Here is a 22,574-nt window from a genome sequence, read left to right as displayed (position 1 = left end):
ACTGGCCATGATACTGACCAGGATACAGACACCAGGATACTGCCTAGGATACTGACACCAGGATACTGACACCAGGATACTGACACACCAGGATACTGACACCAGGATACTGCCCAGGATACTGACACCAGGATACTACCACCAGGATACAACCACCAGAATACTTACTGACACCCTGGGGTACTGGCCAGGATATTGACACCAAGATACTGACACCAGGATGCTGACACCACACCAGGATGCTGACACCGGGATACTGACCAAGACATTGACCAGGATACTGACACCAGGATACTGATCAATTCAATTCAATTTAGGAGTCGGAGTAGAAGTGACATTTCACATCGTTTTATTTATTTATTTATTTATCTATTCCACGGTATAAACCTGTGTAAATGCTTAAAATGTGTCAATTTGAGAATAAAAGTACATAACATATGTATTTTATGTATTTAAAATACAGAACATGTAAGATCTGATGTAAGTATCTTGATACAAATTACTTATTTTTTTCTCGTCCCAGCCAAATACAAATATAAAAAAAAAATAGAAAATACAAAAAAGTATTTGAAATACAAATTTTGCAGTGGTTCTCAAACGTTTTAGTTCCAAGGAACCCCATACTCTGAGAGTGTAGAAATGGAACCGTTAAGGGTCCATTTGTACACTCTCAGAGTTACAGATCTGAAAGGGTGCATTTGGTTCCATTAGTTACAGACCTGTAAGGGTCCATTTGGAACCCCCCTCACTGATCACTGATTTATTGGGATTCACGAAAAGATCTTGTAGATTTGCTATTTCCCCTATTCACTGTACAATAAAGTATATCGCCAGGGCCTAAGTGGTTAACATTTCCTCTGTATTTTTACACTGCACCATCTTCCCCTTTCTCTTGTTTGGTGTGTGAGGCTTTGATTCAGGTCTGTGCTCATACAGAGTGACGGTGGTGTGCACTGTCCAATCAGTCGTGGTCCTGATGCTGACTTTGACTGGCAGGATGCAGAGGTGGTAAGGATTAGGGAGCTTGGTTGTGGTGCTCCTTTAGCCCTGCAGGGGGCGCTCTATGGATATGCAAAGAGAGTCCAATCTGCACCAAAGCGTTTCAGTGTTGAGGCAAGAGTCAACTGCAAACAGCTTCTCACCTGGCAAGACTGTTCAGGTACTTAGTTTGTAAAGTAATAGTTCTGGTATTTTAATGTAATTAACAAATGCTAGCATGCACATTTACACCAATAGGGCACTATTGTATTCTGTTTGAAGTGCTTGCCGCACTAGCTACCCTACATGTTAGTAGGTGGTGACATGAAGTGAATTGTCAAATAACCTTAAAGGTCCTATTCTTGTTAAAATAATTGTTAAATAGTCAAAGTTAAATAATCATTGCTATAGTATGTGTTTGTTCAATAAAAGGGGTCTCCAGATCTCTCCAGCTATTTGGTAAACAGAAAAGACATTTTCAGGGATACCAATTCCATCCAATCAGGAGAGAGAACTCATACAGAATACAGGATAAACAAGTGAAATTGGAAGCGATGAAACAAACAAATGAGCAGACACAATTGGAACTGGAACACAAGCTGATGAATGGTTTATGTGGTATTCTTTCTCCTGGCTGGATGAATTTTGTAACCCACCTGAAAATGTTCTGTTTACTAAAGAGCTGGAGAGACATGGAGAAATTACTTAACAAATGTATGAGCATGTGACAAATAAAATCGGTTGAATGTTGCACCACTCCCAACGTGTCTGAACAGATTTTGTGTTGAGGACAAACTGATGTCTGGTATGAAATAACAGATTCAGATGATGTCTACTTTGTAAATGGAAGGAATATCTATTAATTCAAGTAATGTCTGTCTGTTCAGTTTAACTTAACTACGCGGCCCTCATCATATCTACGTTTCACCACCGATCCGACCGATATGTCTGAGTCATAGTGTCAGGGGCCTTTTGTGGCCATATGAAGATCTCTGTATCTGTCTGTCTACCTGTGTCCCTTTTATGCCCATATGGAGATTTCTGTATCCGCCCGACCGTGACCTGTGGTCCTGCCTATGGGCGAATCTTTTTTTTTTTATGGTTATGTCTGAGTCAGAGTGATGTGGCCGTGGTCCGCCCGCCTGCCCATGCACTGGGTATGCACTAGGATAATGGAATGAAATACTTCTGGTGGTCTGGCTCTCTCTAACACAACACAACACAACACAACACATACAACAACCTGTGTAGACATAATAATAAGATAATATTAAATACATATTTTATAAACAACAACAACAACAACAACAACAACATACTGTGTGGTGCATGGAGGTGTCACCACATGGAGCAGGTGATGTGTGATTTGACGCTCTAGTAAAGTTTATTTTATTTGATATGGGAGGAGCTAGAACAGAACAGGAGCCATAGGCTAACTGTTGTCAGAACTTTGGAATTAATTGTCTCACAGCTTTTACAAGAAATATCTGCAAATCTTGTAAACAACAGAGAGAGAGAGAGAGAGAGAGAGAGAGAGAGAGAGAGAGAGAGAGAGAGAGAGAGAGAGAGAGAGAGAGAGAGAGAGAGAGATCCCTGGCTCCCCCCATCAAAATAATTGCAGACTGCATAATGTATAAAATGACAGGTACAGTAGACCCCAGAGACATGTCAGTGAGCTGGTCCTTGTTGATGAAGCTTCATAGCCTGTCTTCATACTTCCTCTGTCTCTCCAGACCATTAGGATTTCAATATTGAAGCAGGTAAGACATGAGCTATTGTCTTTTTATGACTTGTACACAATATAATATTGATTATCTGCTTTAATTGATGTTAACAACAGCATTCACGCATTGGTCAGCAGGTGACTTTTTGTAAAGCTATTTTAAAATGAGACAATTTTTGACAATTTCAGCAAAAAAAACGTTTGCTGACTACGTCTCCGTCACAGCTGTGTCTAAATGAAATGATCTAATTGTCTATGTGAGACAATGTTTTCGCCTCCCGTCTGTCCATCTGTCTGTGTGTCCATGTATTTGTCTGTGAACAGCTAATCTCCACTGTTGGACCAATCGGTGTGACACTTTGCACACTCCCAGGAAGCCAAGGAAGAACCTCTGCCCCAAATGTTTTTCAAATTGGCCTGTTATAGTGCCACCGGGAGGCCAATTCTTGCAAAAACAAAGATTTTGGTAATATAACATTTGCTATGCAAAACCATGTCTATAATGCATTATAACAAATAACATTATAACATTGTATAGTTATAGATATAAGAAATAAATAGAACCCCACCACTAACAAAATCACCAATACAACACTGATCATAATACAATACATTATAAAACATTTTATAATGGCACTTTCTATGCATCCCATGTTAATTCTCATAGTTGTAAGACATTATAATCCTGTTATAATGCTTTATAATCGCCCTCATAACGCATTGTAAACACTGTTAAAATGTATTATACTGTCATTATAAGTCACTATAAGTTGTCATTCGTTGCTTTAACAGATTATAGAGACAATTATAATAATTGACCTTATAAGTCATTATAGAATGCTTTATAATGTGTTATGATTATTGTTATAAAACATTATGAGCATTAATGAGTTCTTATAACTATAATCATGCAGTGTTAAAAGAAGATTATAATACATTATAAGTACATTTATAATACATCATAGACGAACATATATATTACTCCTACAGATTTTGCCCAAACCTCACGCAAATCAGTACACATCTATGGTCATGTGATCAAGGCCTATCTATAATTCAGATTTTTCACATTCCATCCTGATTGGCTACGCTTGATTTCCAAAGTTTGCGGCCCATTTTACACAAAATGCCACAAATCATGAATGCAATGTCCAATTGGGGTGAGACTTTGCACGCACATTCCCAAATGGCCTCATGTTGGCACTATAACAGGCCAAATCATGTTTTGGTCTATAACCCTTGAGCCCTGCCATATAGATACAATCAAAATTATTTCCCCCCTGAATTCTTGGATAATTATTCAACTCCCCATATAGGTCATGCAAATCTTTTGTGCAAAAGATACTCTTTGCTACTACTCCTACAGATTTTGTCCAAAACACAAATCGGTACACCTTATCTGCTCTGTAGTCATTTGACCAAGATGTATCTCTCAGATGTTTCACATTTCATTCCGATTGACTATACGATTGGCTTTCATTAACAAATAACAGCGTTAACAGGCTCCTCTCTCCATTGATTTATTGAGCACACAGCCTATCTCACACTCTGCCTCTGGGTGAGTGTTTTACGACTTGCAAGGGGTATCTGAGTTCATAGTTCCACTCTGCCAACCTCTTCCCTTGCCACAAATGATTTGTCCCAACCTGTGTGTTAGTGTTTGTGTTGGTATATGTGTTGTGTTCAGTGGAGAACACAGGTGTTGTTGGGCCTGTGTCTTCCTTGTGTGTCTCTCCAACCCCATGCACTACCGCACCAGTGTAGTCAGTGTAGTGTGGGTGTGTTACAGTGAGGAACATGACAAACTGTGGAGATTGCAGTAAAGTGGAGAAGGGGTTGAGGGCAGGTGGCTCCAATGAAAGTGGCTCTGGAGCAATGAAGAGGGGCTGGTGGGGGGGGGGGGGCAGTTGCACATCACTCTACAAGTCTGAGCCAACTGTCCCGTCTCTCTGTTTAGTTCTCTCTCTCTCTCTCTCTCTCTCTCTCTCTCTCTCTCTCTCTCTCTCTCTCTCTCTCTCTCTCTCTCTCTCTCTCTCTCTCGCTCTCTCACTGACAGACTCATGCCCAATTTGTTCTTTGTCCTACGACGGTATCGTGCGCCGAACTAGAAGATCTACAAGCACACAACGCATAGCGGACACCCGTTGTGGGCAAGTAGATCGGTTAGTGAAGTATATCTCTGCTCTGCTCTCCCTGCTCTGATTGTCTATACCTACCTAAGTGTTGAATCTTATCCATTGGTATGTCCTAAGAAAGTTTGGAAAAAGATTCACATATGGTTTAATCCTTGCTTACATATTGGTACATTTTTCACCTTCCGCTTTCCGCCGAGAAATCTGACAGATAGTCTTGATCACATGACGACAGAGGTTTGGACACAATCTGTAGGAGTAATATAAAAAAATGTGTTTGGTGTCCTGATGGTGCTATAACAGGCCGAAAAGGCAAAAGGTCTTCCTTGGCCTCCAGGGAGTGTGTGTGCGCACAGTTTCATGGCGATCGGTCCAACGGTGCCGGAGATTAGCTATTTACAGACGAAAGGACACAAGGACGGACAGACGGACAGGGGCGGAGACAATGCCAAGGTGAAGGTTGTCCATTCCAACTCATTTGATGAAGTGATGCTGTAGATTGAGTTTATAACATCATCTCTATTCCTAAGCAGATCTATCGTTATAATAATACCCTCTGTCTGTCTGTCTGTCTGTCTGTCTGTCTGTCTGTCTGTCTCTCTCTCTCTCTTTCTCTCTCTAAGAAAAAACCCTCAAAACAGACATGAGTGCAGAGAAGTGTGAAGGTATGTATTTTGCCAGGAGATAAAACAATTGTTTTCACAAAGAAAATCTGTAATGCAATTATTGTCTCCGCCAGAGGTGGAGAGTATGTTTTCGTTCCCGTCCCGCTGTGTGTCCCCCCCCCCAGCCAAGCTAACATTGGTCAAGCTTCACGTGACACGTGACAATATGTTGTCACCAATGCTTTTGATTGGCTAGCGAGACGCATGACGAAATAAAATCCTATAAATAGGTGTGTCACTTCAAAAAGCCATTTATGTTCTTTGAAGTGAGGTAACATTGGTCAAGGTAACATTGGTCAAGTGACATGTGACAATATGTAACATAAATAGGTAAGACAGGATTAATCAGGAACAGTACTGGCGGAGACCTGTGCTCCGAGGAGCACATTTTCTAGTTAATTAATGTAATTGTCATAAAGTAATTAAACCATGATTTTGGAAACCTCAAATGTTTCTCATCCATAATCCTATCAATTTAATCCACCAGCTCTCATAGTAAATGAGGAAGATATTCGGATTGTGCTGGTTGGGAAGACTGGAGCTGGAAAGAGCGCCACAGGAAACACAATCCTGGGTTTTAAAGCTTTTGAATCCGAGCTTTTTACTGAATCTGTGACGAAATGCTGTAAGAAGGTCAGAGGTGAAGTGACTGGAACAAAGGTCTCTGTCATTGACACACCAGGCTTGTTTGACACAAAGTTCACCAAAGAGGAAACCCTTGAAGAGATCAAAAAGTGCATGTGTTTAGCTGCTCCTGGTCCACACGTGTTCCTGATTGTAATCAGACTGGGGAGATTCACAGAAGAGGAGCAAAAATCTGTGGAACTGATTCAGGAAGTATTTGGCCAAATGTCAAATGAATACACCATGATTCTCTTCACTTATGGTGACCAGATTGAAGCTAAGCCAGTTGAAAACATTGTGAAAATGTGTCCAAAACTGCAAGGATTCATCACAAAATGTGGAGGTCGCTATCATGTCTTCAACAACAAAACTCAGGATCCGTCTCAAGTCACTAAGATCCTGGAGAAAGTCAACAACATGGTGTTGGAGAAAGGGGGATTCCACTACACGAATGGCATGTTTCAATACGCAGAGAAACAGATAGAGGAAAAGAAACAGCAAATTATAAAAAAAAATGTAAAGAAGAGAGGTAAAGACGAAGAAAAGCTGAAGAAAGTACACGAGAGAGAGGCTCTGAAAAAAACAGAGACAATTATGAAAGAACGACAGGAACAAGAAGCAAGATATGCTAGCGAGATGGAGGAGAGAAAACGCAAAGAGATGGAAAAACTGAAGAAACATTTTGAGAATGAGCGAGAGGCTCTGATTGAACAATTTGAACAAGAAGAGAGATCTCATAGAGAGGATGAAGAGAAGAAACATAAAGAGGAGGATGAACTGAAGAAAAAAGAAGAAGCAGAGGCTCTGGAAAAAGAATTGAAAGAGTTGAACGAACGATTCAATCAAGAAGCAAGAGAGAAAGCTGAGAGAAGCAACAAATTCGTAGCTTTCGGATTGGTGTCTGCTGTTGTTGGCGCTTGCTCTGGTGCCTATGCTGGGGCATCAGCTGGGCTTCTGTTTGGCCCAGTTGGTATAGTAACAGGGGGTATATTTGGAGGTGTATTGGGAGGTATATTAGGGGGTGTAGCTGGGGTTGGTACAGCTTGGAACCCTCAGGCTGCAGAAGCTGGTGCTCAGGCAGTGGCTTCTGTAGGGAAAGCAGTGAAAGAACACTGCACTACCCAATAAACGACAAAGCATCAATGAGATACTGTATATCCAAGTCAAAAATACACATCACAATAAACATCAGTTTATAGAGTTCATGTTTGAAAAATAATTTGCCAAATTCAGGCTGCAAGCTATCCGATTCTAACCTGGGTCCTCTGCACAAGCTCCAAAAACGATATAATTGAGTCAGTAGAGCACACTTGCTTGCTCAGGAGAGAAGTTGAAGTTTGACCTTTAGGCAGTAACACTTGTTGTTAACCGGTACTAGTCCTACCAACCACAGGATCTAAATAGGCTTTGTGCTTAACTGTAGTCGGTTTCCATAAGGTGGCTTACCTATTTCATGTTCTGTTTTATTTAGCTTAATTTGATTGGCTCAGCAGGAGATTTGAACCACATATGACACCTTCATAATGTGTTTTCATGTAAATTCTATTATGTTGTTGTCGTCACTGCCACATTGCATTGTGGGACATTCCTACCAGCGTAGTGTCCACTACTAGATATATCTAGTATAGTGTCCTATAGGGATAGGCTACTGTAATATTTCCAGAATTTAGCATGCAATTCACATACTATTGAGTTGCTACTGTTCCTTCGTAAATACTACATTGACATACTGTATGTTAGCATGGAATTTCAGACTCAGTCTGTGTGGGTGTGTGGGTGGTACTGGAGACATGATTGCTTGGGATTTTGTTAAAATAATTTATCAAAACTTTGTATGATTCAAATGTAAATCATAGATGTATTATAAGTAACTAACAATTGGTGCGTGTGTTTTACTTGTGGATCCAGCCTGTTGTGAAATGTGTAACACTGTGTAAATCAATTGACTACTGTGATCTGTATGAAATGAAAGGAGTGGGCCTTCCAGTAATACAAGGGTACCTGAGCCAGGTGTTGGTAGCCTGCCAAGAGGTGCTGTCACTGAGTGGGGTGATTTGTTGAGCTCTCAGAATGATTTGTTTGTTTGTTTTTCTCTTGGGTTGTCGTGGCGTGGAATGAATGACATTAGAATCATATTGTTTAACAAGGGGGAAGTGGATAGCCATTGTACAAGAAATATACAAGATGGACAAACTCACCTTCCCTGTGAAACTTAGTTTGTATGGGTGGATGCATTTTATAAATATTGGTTGGTATTATTTAGTAAATGTCTTGATTCATTTGGATGCCCGTTCATCCTGCTGTTGGGATTATGAATGAATCTGCTGGATATATGTAATAATTGCAAAGGCACAGCCACCTTTTGTTTTCAAGCGGCGCTTTGGAATGATCAACAGTGCTTTGCCCGAAGATCTGAGGTTGCGGGATGGCACATAGGGGTCGAGTAAATCTGATATGTAGGTACAACCCAAGGAAGAAAAGGCACCCTTTTTACATTGGCCTATTATAGCACCACCAGGATGCCGATTTTTGCAAAACACATGACACACAAACATTGCTGGCCCACAATAACCTACCTGACCTGGCGGAGACCTGTACTCCAAGAAGCACTTTTCCTATAGTTTGCAAATGTTGCTGTTGTGGTCGGTTGTGTCCCATGCCGTCACTATATGACTTGAGAGTGAGACTATGTTGTCCAAACACACCTACGGTAAAGCTATATACTTTGGCCCAAAAATGCTTGCTAGAAATACGCAAAGACAGGAATCCATCCATACAATAGCCATGTTTTACTATTGTAAACCTGACCATTTTTCTTTCATAGTATATTCTATATTTGGTATAATTTTTGGGGGCTGTAACCCACCCCCAGTAATCCAGAGAAGGCATTTCAAAGTTCAACATTTTACATAATATTATTAGTGTATGGTCATTCACTACCACAATGTCTATATACAGCAGTATACATCAGTATACTGATGCTGTTTTTTCAATTTTGTATTACCTACTGTATTGCGTATTATTACTAGTAGAACCATATTTGTAATGTAACTTTTTATAACCTTTTTGTTTTACATATTGTTGCTTATAGGCTACGAGCTGGCTGGCACATAAATGTATGAGCATGTGACAAATAAAATCGGTCTTGCTACCACTCCCAACGTGTCTGAACACATTTTGTGTGTGTTGAGTAATTAATTCAAGTAATGAAGTCTGTTCAGTTTAACTTAATAATAAAATGAAATACTTCTGTCTCTCTCTGCCACGACACAACACGACACGACACGATACATACAACAACCTTTCTTAGACAATGTAGCCTACATAATGCAGTGCAGCAGGGGCTTTCAACAGATTTTGAAACAGGGAGGCACCACCCCCCTGACTAAGAATCAACCTGGGGACCCCGACCACTGTTGTGTTGGGTGGGGATATGGACTAAGATTAGTGCTTACTGTGCTTTGGTAACACGCATCCCACTGTTTCTCAACCAATAGTCCACGGACTACAAGTGGTCCATGGCATAATTAGGCCTGCAGGTGGTCCATGTGAAAATGTTCTAAAATGTAAATACATAAATAAAATACTGTTGTTAAATGTATTAAAATAATATTTAATAAGTCCATCAAATGTAAGAAAATATTTGAATTAATAGGTGTGGTGTGGGAGAAAAAGCTTGCAATTAAATAATGACTGTTTAGGGCTTCATTTAATTTGTTGCACAATACTATGTGCAACCAATTAGATCAAGCCCAGGCATTATTTAACTGAATTATGTGATTGGTCCAGCAAGCTAAAAGAAAAAAAGGTTGAGAACCACTGATCTATTCCTATCCAACGGTTACCCTTATTCCATTATCTTACTTTATCCAACCTTCCACTAAACTCATGTTAACTGATATAGTGATTTGTATCTTATGTATGAGTGAGCAGGCACATGTGATTATATGGGCACATTTTCTAATGATGATGACTCAATCAGGCAATCCGGTACACCTCCCCTTCTTGAGATTTTCTGTGGAATTTCTTGACTGCCAACTTTCCAGAAACTGACAACATTGACCCATCATCATCGTCACCAGGTCATTTAGTGCAGCTGTTCCTCGAAAGAAAATATTCACTTTCACTTTCTACATGACTAAAGGTCAGGGACCACATCATGCAATACCTTCACAGACCACCTGTGGTCCACTGATGGGCAGAACAGAACATGAGCCATTAGGCTACTGGTCTCAGAATTATGTAGTTCATTCTCTCACATTTACAAGAAATATCTTCAATTCTTGTAAACAACAGAGAGAGAGAGAGAGAGAGAGAGAGAGAGAGAGAGAGAGAGAGAGAGAGAGAGAGAGAGAGAGAGAGAGAGAGAGAGATCTCTGGCTCCCTCCAATGCCCATCAAATGATTTGCAGACTGTATAATGTATTGTACAGTATAAGTTTACAGGGAGACCCCAGAGATGTATCAGTGAGCTGGTCCTTGTTGATGAAGCTTCATAGCCTGTCTTCATAATTCCTCTGTCTCTCCAGACCTACATTAGGATTTCAATATTGAAGCAGGTAAGAGACACAACCTCTTGTCTTTTAGTGACATGTCCACAATATAATATTGATGGTCTGCTTTAATATTGATGTTAACAACAGCATTCATTCATTGGTCAGTAGGTGACATTTTGTCTATATTTTCCAAATGTAAATTAGACTGTGAAATTGTTGATACTTTCAGATAATTTCAAAACGTTTGCCGTCTACAGCTGTATCTAAATGAAATGATCGAATCGTCTATGTACAGGGGTTTTCAACTGATTGTGAACCAGGGACCACCACCCTGACTAAGAATCAACCTGGGGACCACTATTGTGTTGGGTGGGGATATGGACTAAGATTAGTGCTTTGGTAACACTTGCTATGCATCCCATGTCTACGCATCCAAACTGTTTCTCAACCAATAGTCCACGGACTACAAGTGGTCCATGGCATAATTAGGCCTGCAGGTGGTCCATGTGAAAATGTTAAAAAATGTAAATACATAAATAAAATACCTTTGTTAAATGTATTAAAATAAAGTGAAGAAAATATTTGAATTAATAGGTGTGGTGTGGAAAGCTTGCAATTAAATAATGACTGTTAAGGGCTTAATTTAATTTGTTGCACGATACTATGTGCAACAAATTAGATCAAGGCCAGGCATTATTTAACTGAAAAATGTGAGTGGTCCAGAGCTCAAAAAAAGTTGAGAATCACTGATCTATTCCTATCCCACGGTTACCCTTATTCCATTCTCTTAGTCAGTGTGACACTTTGCACACACACTCCCAGGAGGCCAAGGAAGAACCTCTGGTCCAAATCTTTGCAATGTCCAATTGTGGTGAAACTTTGCACTCACATTCCCAGTAGGCCAAGGAAGAAATGCCACCCTACATATTTCAAATTGGCCTCATTGTGGGGTTATACAGTAACAGGCCAAATCCCGTTTTGGCCTATAACCCTTGAGACTAGGTCATACAATAACAAATATTTCCCCCCTGGAGTCCTTGGATCATTATACAACTCCCCAAATAGATCACGTCCATTGTTTTTTGTTGTGTTTACTGTATATGACCCTTAATTACGGGCCTTAATTACAGGCCTTAATTACAGCCTTAAGATATCTGTAATTATGGGCCTTGATTACAGATATATATTTATATGTGTGGCTCTTTGACATGATCCGTGATGAACATACTGTACATTCCTGTCCTCGTCACATGACCCAACCAGGTTTGGGGTTTTATCAGTATTTTACCAAATAGAATTTCAAATATAAAGAACAGTGAGGGAAAACTTCCAAACTGAGCTTAAACTATTAAAATATATGAAAAAATAAGCTCCTGAATGCAGACAAAATAAGGAGAAAAAACATTAAATTGTGCTTTAAAGTAGTGCACAGTTCAACAAGAACCTTAAAGCCACTAGAATATGCAAATTGTGCAACTGAAAGTGTTCTCCTCGGAGCAGAGGTCTCCGCCAGGCTGGGTTGCCTGTCCAATTCTGTGAGATTGTACAACCTATGGTTCAAGAGTTATAGGCCAAAATGTGAAGTGGGCTGTTGTAGCGCCACCATGAGGAGATTTGAAAGATTTGGGGTGGAGGTTCTTCCTTGGCTTTGAGGGAATGTGTTTTCAAAGTGTCATGGCAATCGGGTGCTGCGTTCATGATGTGTCGCATTTCGTGCAAAACGGGCCACACCTGCAAACTTTGGAAGCCAATATAGTCAATCGGAATGGAATATGAGAAATGTCACAGATAAGTCTTGATCACATGACTACAGAGATAATGTATACCGATTTCGTGAGGTTTGGACAAAATCTGTAGCCTGGTAAAGCCCCTCCCTCCGGAATTCTCATTTCCATTTGATTTCAGGAGTGAGTCTGGCCTGAAGGCTTATCTGGGCGTTTCTTGCTCGTCCAACAAATGGACTCTCCAATCAGCGTCCTCGCTCATTGTTTTGTGATTGACAGCGGAGGTAGGCCAATCAGGTGGAACCCGAGTGGTTCACACATCATTAATCAATACACCTTTCATACAAGCTGCTCGTTAACATCAAAGACAAACCAATTGCTCCTGGTGATAATCACTGCAGCCTAAAGTGGCTTAATTGGACATCAAAGGGCCACTTGGACATCAAAGCTTCATTACTCCCGCCCAGCTCCAGCCCACAGCCAAAAAGCCAAACAGGCCCTCATGCCAGACTCACTCCTGAAATAAAATACAAATGAGATTTCTGGAGGGAGGGTTTACCAGGCTACAAAATCTGTAGGAGTAGTAACAAAACATCTGTAACAAAAATCTGTCTCATGGTGGCGCTATAACAGGCCGATTTGAAAAACAATTTGGTGAATGGAGAATCCAAAACATCTGACAGATACATCTTGATCAAATGACAACAGAGATAAGGTGTTTGGACAAAATCGGTAGGAGTAGTAGCAGAAACTGTATTTTGCAAAGAAACACAAAATGGCGTTAATATTGTCAGGTATTGTCAGGTTGCGTAATGCTCCAAGGAATCCAGGGTAAAAAAGAATTTTGATTGTATGACCTGCGGTTCAAGAGTTATAGGCCAAAACGTGAAACAAAAATGTAGGGTGGTATTTCGTCCTTGGCCTAGTGGAACTGTGTGGCAATCGGGCGCTGCGTTCATGATTTGAGGCATTTTGTTCAAAATGGTCCACTCCTGCAAACTTTGGAAGCCAATCTTAGCCAATCAGGATGGAATATGAAAAATCGGACGGATCCATCTTGATCACATGATAGAGGTCATGTGTACCGATTTGCGTGATGTTTGGACAAAATCTGTATGAGTAATATAAATAAATGTGTTTTGCAAAACTCTTGGTGGCACTATAACAGGCCGATGTGAAAAGTTTGGGGCAGAGGTTTTTCCTTGGTCTCCAGGAAGTGTGCGTGCACAGTTTCACGCTGATCCGTCAAGTGCCAGAGATTAGCTGCTCACAGACGGACACACACACGGACGGACGGAATTTCAGAACTCCTCTCGGAACTTAACTTACAAATGTATTGGGTTTGGGGCGTGGTAAGTGCCCCCAGTCGTACCGAGCGTCATAGCAACACTAGCCTGCCCCAGCGCGTCTGATATCTGGTCTAGAGGGGCGGATTCAAAATCTCCGGTGAAAACAACCGGTGAAAACAATTGGTTCACCGATCTGTGCGCCCGCCCCCGCCCCGCCCCGCGCCTCTCCTCCTCCCCCAATGTGCAACATTGAGAGCCCTGACGTCACAACATTTGGAGCGACGCCCACTGCACTCTGGTTGGTTGGGGAAATGAAAGGTTGACTCCCACTTCCTATGCCAGAAATTTCAACAGCTTGGTCCAGGCTTTCTTTTTGAGCAAAACGTGAAGGAAAATAAAAGCCTGGAGATCGAGGCTATAGCAACACTGGTTAAGTTACTTTTTTTTTCCCTAACCAGAAACTAGGTAGAACGATCGTAATATATTCTACACAAGTCTCAAGGCTAACACCATGAGTGCAAACCTGTCAGCTGGCATGGTTGACCAGGCAGCCATTGTTGAAAGGGCGTGTTCCAATCCTGCAGCAGTAAACACGCTCAACCTCTCTGAGCAGGATGCGAGGAGGAGAGTGCTAGGGTGAATATCAGGAAATTAGAGGGCATCTCTAGGCGAGTCATCGAGTCCTGCGCTGATCTCCTGGCACCAGTATTCCCCACATTATTCAACCTCTCCCTGACCCAGTCCATGGTACCTTGAAAACCATATCCGATGCTGCCACTCTAGAGAAATTGAGATACCGTATTAATGAAAGAGTGCACCTGTTCTCTAGAATCTGGGAGAAACCACTAAATTTGTTTTAGGGTGGTATGAAGACAACTGGTTGTCATTTTCAGGGTTATGTTTATGTTCATTCAGGGTTTATGTTTATGTTTAAGTTTAATTTCTGTCTCCTTTCTGTAACTCTGACGATTAACATTGGTGACTGACGTACGACACTAACTATCTGCAATGTTATATACATTTATAGATCTGCTGAATGCTGTTTATACCCCCATGGACCAAAATACGTGTAAATGCAAATAACATATCTAGGGACCTGAGCTATATTTGTGTGTATGTGTTTTATGTTTTGTCTAAAAAAACATTTTTTTTTCCAGAAACAATATCTGAGATCTGATCTGATCTTGGGTTGGCACTCATCATGATACTTTTGAGTTGAACAAGCCAGTTAATTTGTCTTTTCTTTTCTTTTGCTAAAACCGGACTTATGAGGAGGGGGAAACAAAACGACATGGCCTATAGCCTTTGTTTTGAATGATAGCAAGGCAGGAGAGATATGAATGAGGGAATTATGTAGACATAAAAAGGGCACTTTCTGCTATGAAGGTAATCAGGCAACACTGGTTTACTACTACGTATGTGTTGCATGTGCCTGGAGCTCCTCTGAACACCTAATTTGAGAAATGTAGGAAACCCTAAAATATCCTAATTACAACAGTTTGCTTTTGTATACATTTATATTGTCCCGTGGGCTATATTTAAGTTCCTATTCAAGTTCCTAAAATACATTATAGGCTACTAGTAAAGCACTTGTCAACGTCAATTTCTCATTATTTGTGGCTAACACAATGTCGTTGTCTGTTACTGCTGCGGCCATCCATGCTTGCGCACTGGATGGCCACACAAGTGCAGCAACAGTTGAATATGATGTTACGGCACAAATAAATAAAATGAGTAATATTTGAAAAGAATTGTATTTATTGCAGTTGTTTTTTTGTTGACTATGTTTGATGCATAGATCGGCAATTGTTGCTGCACAACAATAAATGTATAATTTGAAACTAAACTGAAAATGACATAGTCAGTTGTGTATTGCCACCCAATTGCTCACCAATCTTTTTTTTCTCCATCATCTTTCTTTTCATCTCTGACCTCCTTTCCACTCTCAAGGCCCACCAAGGTTGTGAAGATGAACGCAACACTATCCAGCAACTCCACCGAGTGCATTAAAGATCCCATTGTGACCGCAGTGGTTACTCCTTGTCTGTATAGTATCCTCTTTCTGGTGTCCTTGGCACTGAACAGCCTGGCTGCATGGATCTTCTTCAACATCCCAACTGCCTCCACATTTGTGGTCTATCTAAAGAATATGGTGAGTGAAGGGATTTGTGCTGGCAATATATTTATCAGTGCAGAAATATTGAAAAAACACGACAAAGTGATTAATAATATGATTCTTCACCAATAGGTGGTGGCTGACATACTTATGACTCTGACCATCCCTGTGAAGGTTCTGAATGACGCTGGTGTGGGCTCCTGGCACCTGCGTGTCATCTACTGTCGATACTCAGCCATTCTGTTCTACCTCTCCATGTACATCAGCATTCTCTTTCTGGGCCTCATCAGCTTGGACCGCTACCTGAAGATAGTCCGGCCATTTAGGAAATATGCTCTGCAGAAGGTCAGGGTTGGTCAGGGGTTGAGTGCAACTGTTTGGGTGGTGATGTTATCTCTAGCGCTGGCAAACATCATCCTGACTAACAAGCCACCACAGCTCCCGGGAGATAGACCGCCATGCATGTCCCTGAAGAGCGAGTTTGGTCTGATCATGTATGCGGGATCCAAATACGTCTGTCAGGTAACACATCCAAATGTTGCACTGTAATAGTCTAAATGCAACTATTGTGATTTACTGTATTACTGTTTGCCATATTCAGGGGAAAGTAATTTGTTACTTCACTCTAACCTTTTCAGCAATGACCCTATCATGCTTGCTTTTATTCATAATAATTAATTGACAATTAATTGTTTGACTGCTGCCAAACAGCCATGTTTTCAGAATTAAAAGCTAAAGAAAGGAATAAAGCATTATTTTGTGCACTCAGATAAGCCAAAGTGATCACCACTCACCGCTGGTGGCCAAACACTTCCCCACCCATGATTTTACCTTCCAATCCAGGGAATCAAACCAGGAACCTTCCAGCCACAAGCGCGTACCTCTAACTTTTAGGCCACTGCTGCCCCAAAAACTAAAAGCATTGCATTGTAATGTTGCTGTACACAATTCCATGACCCAACACATAATTCCTGTGAAGTTTGGTTCCTCCCCAACAGTTGTTGTACCCTTGCTCTTAACTAACCAAAGGTGAAAGACAGTGAGAGCGTGTGAGGTCCAAACAGATCACCTCAGTGTTTTGTTGTGCTTGTTCTATTGCTGTATTGTGTGTCCAGGTGGTGTTCTGGGGTACCCTGGCTCTGACGGTGGTCTGCTACACCTCCATCAGCAGGAAGGTGTACAAGTCCTACAAAGCCTCAAGGAGCAGCTCCAAAGCGACCAGTCACAGAATCAAAGCAAAAGTCTTTGTGGTGGTAGCAGTATTTTCTATCTGCTTCGTCCCCATGAACATTGTCTTTGTTCCCTATGCGCTCTTATATCAAACCGGAAACACAGTTAAGGACTGCAGAGCAGTGAACGCCATTAACATCGCCAAGGAGATCACCATGTGGCTGTCGGCCACGAGTGTGTGTTTGGATTCGCTCATCTACATATTCCTTTGTAAAAAATTCCGGAGACAACTGGTGGCCACACTGACCTGTAAGACCATTACACAAGGCCCTATGGATGCAGCATCTTCAACGGAGCAAGAGATGTCACAGTGTGTGACAGGAGGAAATCCCTCAATTTCAGCTACTTTTGATCCGTGTCCACTCCAGAAAATGCCTTGATTCCATCAGACACATGTCAGATGTATCACAGAAGCAGACCAATTCATTTTCAGTGGAAACACAATTAGGCGGGTTCAACCCAGTGGAAAAGGGGCTTGTGTGACACCAGTGTGCAACTAAGTAGGCTATAATCCACAATTCACAATCGTTTCACAATGATTATGAAGTGTAACATCCTGCGTAAATTAATTTACTAACATTGCCTTAATAAACTCAGTAAATGCCTGATGTTGCTCTATTTTGGGAACCCATTCTTTTTGCTTTTATGGGGACTTTCGGTCTGAATAGCCCGTAACATAATGAGGGTTCAAGACCTCTGAGTTGTAAGTATTTTTTATTGGACTGTGCTACCTTAGATGACCTACATGTTCAAAAAACGAAATTATACAAAAATAAAGTATATATTAAAAAAAATATCTTTGTTGTTACAAGTTTCCTTCGCATGTTATCTCGTCTCTCGTCTGTCTGTCTGTCTGTCTCTCATATATGTGCAAATGTTGGTCAAAGTTACCTTATCAGTGCATTTTAAATTTAAAAGTATAGCTGGAAATAGAAAATAAAGTATTAAATGTATTCCTTTTATTTAGGACAACTGCCTGAAAAGTAAAAATTTACAGAGCACACCAGACAGCCTGTTTTCTCATGATTCTGTGTGTGAGGCCTTGATTCAGATCTGTGCTCATGCAGAGTGGAGGTGAAGTCCACTGTCCAATCAGTCGTGGTGCTGATGCTGACTTTGACTGGCAGAATGCAGAGGTGGTAAGAACTAGGGTGCTTGGCTCTGGTTCTCCTTTAGCCCTATAGGGGGAGCTCTATGGCGACAAAAGGCAAAGAGACTTCAATCTGCACCAAAGAGTCCCTTGTCATGGACTGTGACAGTTCAGACTCAACTGCAAACAACCGCTCACCTGGCATGGCTATAATCTCATCTGCTCAGGTAGTCTGGAAAGTAATGGCTCTGGTATTTTTATGTAATGAGCAAATGCGTGACAATTTACACCAATAAGGTGCCATTGTTTTCAGTTTTAAGTGCTGCTGGCTGCAAAAGTTAGCCGCCTAGGAGGTGGTGACATCAGAGGTTTAAGTGAATAGTCAAATAACCTACTCAAAGTGATGAAGTGATACCGATACTGATATTGTCCTTCTAATGCGTGGGTGGAGGGGGGGGGGTTCAATTACTTTTTTAGATTTTTTTGTGGAAAATGAAAATAATTTAACACAAAAATGTATTAATTCATTCATTTTAAAAAGTAATTGAAATAACAATACCAATCACCAGAACCCAAGGATGAAGTTACAATGGGTTTGTATAGGAAAGGGGGCGTGTCTGATCAAATGAACATCAAATATCTAAATACTGAAAAAAACTGCCTGGGGTGCTCACAAAAGCCAGAGTAGACGTTAAAATGACCCCAAACATGTTTGAAAGTCAAATATCCCTTTAGTACCTCCCAGATCTGTCAGTATGGTTGTTGAATTGAGGTGATGATAGATGGGGGGCTTCCGGCAGGCAGAGACTTGGGCACTGTCATCATGCTGACATTCACAGGCTCGCCAATGATCAGGTTGATTTGGGAGGAGAAGGTGGGTGGAGGTGGTGGTGGTGGTGGTGGTGGTGGTGGTGGAGGAGGTGTTGACACTGCTACTCCTGTCTTGTCTGACGGCACATGACCACAGCTAGGCTGAAGTCCAACACTTCCAGCGGGACTCATCGTAACATAGTCAGATGACATCCGGCGCTGGATCTGGGTGAAAAAACAGGTAGTCTGAGCTAAACAACCTGATTCGTCAACATTGCGCTATTACCATGCTGGCATTGTTCAGAAACGCTTATAGACGGGGTGCCGTGATTCCCCCCCCCCCCCCCCCTAAACATAATCATCAGGTATTATGGTTATACTAACTAGGAGGAAGATTTTTTTCAAAAAAGTGTACAGAAATTGTTAAAATTATGTTTTTATGTGGACACGCCTCCAGTTCATTAAGTATACCTGGTTCTCACCTTAGCACCTCCTCCACCACCTTAGCACCACCCACCTGTCCTAGTCCCTCCTCCTCCTCATGCCCACACCTGCTCTGTTATGATAATGAGGGGGAGGGTATGTTTTTACTATGTCACTAAAGCGCTTTTCTTTTGGCACGTTTGACCCTCAAGGTTTCAGCCTCCAGGTAGAAACTCAAAATAGTCAGAGAAGACATAAAACACCATAAAAACACCACCAGGGGGCTTAATAAAGTTCTATCAACCTCATAGACACATTAAAAACAGAAAAAGTGCAAAACCATGGCACCACCTCTTTATGAATTAAAGGGCAAGACCACTTTGGTAGAGTTTTGGGTTGTGTAGTTACCTTGCCATGATGTAACTCCAAAGGTGGGCAAGAAATAAAAAATAATTGCTCCATTGATTAGAAATTGATAATTCAAAATATGCTCCTCATTGACTTACATTGTACGATAAAACAGCTCTCAAAGTCACTCTTTTAGCACGTAAACGAACGCAAACTAAGTTGATTCAGACAATATAGAACATCACCAAACCCAGTACTGTTTTTTTTTTAAATAAAAATGTCAACTTCCTGTTGATTTTGCCATTTTTAATAAGTAGAAAACCTGGACTGGATCCGCGGATCCGGATCCAGATCTTCAAATAGTAAAATCAACAGGAAGTTGACATTTTTATTAAAAAAACAAACAGTACTGGGTTTGGTGATGCTCTATATTGTCTGAATCAACTATGTTTGGGTTCATTTATGTGCTAAAAGAGTGACTTTGAGAGCTGTTTTACCGTACAATGTAAGTCAATGAGGAGCATATTTTGAATTATCATTCAATTTCTAATCAATGGAGCAATAATTTTTTATTTCTTGCCCACCTTTGGAGTTACATCATGGCAAGGTAACTACACAACCCAAACCTCTACCAAAGTGGTCTTACCCTTTAAGCACTTTTCAACATGGCCCAGATCTGTCGTCAACATGGCCCAATTTTAGGCATGTCATTATATGGTGAAATTTGTCACAAAAATGAAAGATTACAAATATATGATATAATAATGAATAAGATAATATATCCTTTACAACTTGATAAGAAGAAAAAAAAACTGAATCTGGCACAAACAAAGCTAAACGAACCTCTTTGTCCTGACACGAGTTGTGGTGTTTGACTAGCAGATGATGTGTGACAGCACACACACACAGCAGTGCAACTTCACACAGTAACACAACAAGTGTCAGCTCAAACCCTGGAAAAGAGGAAGGTTAAGTTCAGTCCACCTGCTGTTTAGGATTCTCTCACACACACACACACACACACACACACACACACACACGCACGCAAGCACGCAAGCACGAACGCACGCACGCACGCACGCACGCACGCACGCACACGTCAATATTAGTCTAATCAGACCCCACACCTTTACTGTAAATCAGTGGTTCTCAAACATTTTCATGTCAAGGATCCCTACAAAAAGCAAGTAGTTTGTACACCTACAAAGGCGACAGGTGCGTAGGAGAAGATCAAGCTGGGGCCCAAACGCGAACAGAAAAAACTTCTGCACACACTGTCTGCTTTAAAATGATTTTAATGGAAAAATAACAACAATAATTTCGAAACGTTGTAATATTCCCATGAAAGTATTTTCCTGCAATTGAAGACGGTGTGCGGTAGTTTTCTTCTGTTCATGTCAAGGACCCCCAGGTTGTGTATTTGGCCGCAGACCCCATCTGAAAATATGAGCCCAACATAGGCCTAAGAGAAGATTTGTGAAGAAAAAAAAAATCAAAAAGATTCCAAATTTTTTAAGAGAAAAAAAACCCCGATTTACAAGCACACAACGCATTGCATCATGGCACATTGTGAGTTTGTAGATCTTTTTTTGTACAGATTTTTTAATAGCTGAAGCATAAAATAGGGCTAAATGGGTCAAATAGATTTTGATGCTACAGTATATTAACTAATTTTGCTGGGGACCCCCTGGAGCCCCTTCAAGGGCCCCCGGACCCCACTCTTAGAACCCCTGCTGTAAATGGTTCATCAAACTACAGCAAACAGGGAAGCTCAACGTAATCTCAACTGTAGACAAGCTATTATGAAAGGGAGATTATTACACAATGTTGTCCTACCAAAAAAAACGACATAGCTGTAGATACTGTAAACTCACCATCTTTAACGTTGAGATGTACTTTATGGAATGTGTGACATTCATGTCCTCCACCACACCTGTAGGAGCCTGAATCACTGGTTGACAGGTCAATAATGCTCACAAAGAACGAGTTGCTTATTCCATTATGAATGCTGTATTTCCCATTTGAAACTATTCCTAGTTCTTGGCTATAGAGAGGATCAGAACACGGTTCCTTACAGAAGCATTTCAAACGACCAGGTGGGCAGGCATGAGAGCAATTGATTGTGACTTCGCTTCCTGGCACCCCTTCCACTCTCACATCTCGAGACTCAGCACCACACAACCCTGTCAATAGAAAACAATGGTGGACAGTGGTCACCAGATATTCCTGTTAACAATCACTTCATGTTTTGAGGGAGGGAGAGAGAGAGTGTGTGTTGGGTGGGAGGTATACGGTATCGGTATAACATAGAAGTACTTACCACTCAGAAGGATGACCATATTCAGGAGCGCCATCTCAATGCCGTTCATAATCATCCACACGTTTGTGTCTCGTCTTACCCTGACCTTCCCCATTTCTCAATGCAAACGGGTGATGCTAGATGTTGTATCACTGTGTGATACAATATGTGTCCTCGTAATCGTCTCTGCAGTTCCTCTTATTGTCTCTCTACAGCCAGTTTCCTCTGGTCTTCCATCTTTCAACAAACTGTTTAGAGCCCCTCACACGCGCACGCACACACACACCACACACACACACACACACACACACACACACACACACACACACACACACACACACACACACACACACACACACACACACACAAAGTGACACATTTTCTGAGTACCGAGTTATGAGGGTGTTAAATATAACTGTATAGATGAACTGTTCCTCTCTTCCTTTTATCCTCCACAAATACTAAATGCATCAGTTGAACATGCATTAAGGTCGTGGGTTTGACGTGGTTTAATTACATTTCCGTCATTGTTAGACGCTGTTAGCTTGTTTAAGTTTAGGCATGGGTTTGGAGCAAATTCCTCGAGAAGCGTGTGAAAAAGCTGATCGACTGCAGGTTGTCTCCTGCC

The 22,574-nt window shown here is 41.2% G+C and overlaps 3 protein-coding genes across 3 annotated transcripts; 2 read left to right on the top strand and 1 right to left on the bottom strand.

The window, feature by feature from the left end:
• The first annotated feature begins 2,650 nt into the window (after positions 1 to 2,650).
• Positions 2,651 to 7,612, top strand: LOC308074315 (uncharacterized protein). The gene is made up of 3 exons (XM_080413719.1): positions 2,651 to 2,738; positions 5,457 to 5,498; positions 5,986 to 7,612. The coding sequence occupies exons 2-3, from the start codon at positions 5,477 to 5,479 to the stop codon at positions 7,248 to 7,250; spliced, it is 1,287 nt and encodes a 428-aa protein (XP_080269845.1). The 5' UTR covers positions 2,651 to 2,738; positions 5,457 to 5,476; the 3' UTR covers positions 7,251 to 7,612.
• A 2,976-nt stretch (positions 7,613 to 10,588) lies between these two features.
• On the top strand, positions 10,589 to 17,356 carry LOC308094436 (P2Y purinoceptor 12-like; the record flags this gene model as incomplete). The annotated part of the gene is made up of 4 exons (XM_080441088.1): positions 10,589 to 10,680; positions 15,581 to 15,782; positions 15,879 to 16,268; positions 16,862 to 17,356. Exons 2-4 carry the CDS (start codon positions 15,600 to 15,602, stop codon positions 17,354 to 17,356), a joined length of 1,068 nt encoding a protein of 355 aa, XP_080297214.1. The 5' UTR covers positions 10,589 to 10,680; positions 15,581 to 15,599.
• Positions 17,357 to 17,673: 317 nt separating this feature from the next.
• Positions 17,674 to 22,058, bottom strand: LOC308074436 (uncharacterized protein). The gene is made up of 4 exons (XM_080413879.1): positions 21,968 to 22,058; positions 21,522 to 21,830; positions 20,491 to 20,600; positions 17,674 to 19,101 (listed from the first exon to the last, which is right to left on the bottom strand). The coding sequence occupies exons 1-4, from the start codon at positions 22,020 to 22,022 to the stop codon at positions 18,817 to 18,819; spliced, it is 759 nt and encodes a 252-aa protein (XP_080270005.1). The 5' UTR covers positions 22,023 to 22,058; the 3' UTR covers positions 17,674 to 18,816.
• Positions 22,059 to 22,574: the final 516 nt, after the last annotated feature.

Source organism: Gymnoscopelus braueri (genome assembly GCF_963280865.1).
Source record: "Gymnoscopelus braueri genome assembly, chromosome: 2".
NCBI lineage: Eukaryota > Metazoa > Chordata > Actinopteri > Myctophiformes > Myctophidae > Gymnoscopelus > Gymnoscopelus braueri.
Note: the sequence above shows the minus strand (reverse complement) of the source record. Positions and strands in the feature narration are given on the sequence as shown.

Excerpts from the sequence above, each read along its gene's own strand:
- LOC308074315 (XM_080413719.1), top strand. The coding sequence starts at position 5,477 with ATGAGTGCAGAGAAGTGTGAAG. Across the intron at positions 5,499-5,985 it reads GAGTGCAGAGAAGTGTGAAG|CTCTCATAGTAAATGAGGAA; the intron begins GTATGTATTTTG and ends TTAATCCACCAG.
- LOC308074436 (XM_080413879.1), bottom strand. The coding sequence starts at position 22,022 with ATGATTATGAACGGCATTGAGATGGCGCTCCTGAATATGGTCATCCTT. Across the intron at positions 20,601-21,521 it reads ACATCTCAACGTTAAAGATG|GGTTTGAGCTGACACTTGTT; the intron begins GTGAGTTTACAG and ends CCTCTTTTCCAG. Across the intron at positions 19,102-20,490 it reads ACTCGTGTCAGGACAAAGAG|ATCCAGCGCCGGATGTCATC; the intron begins GTTCGTTTAGCT and ends TTTTTCACCCAG.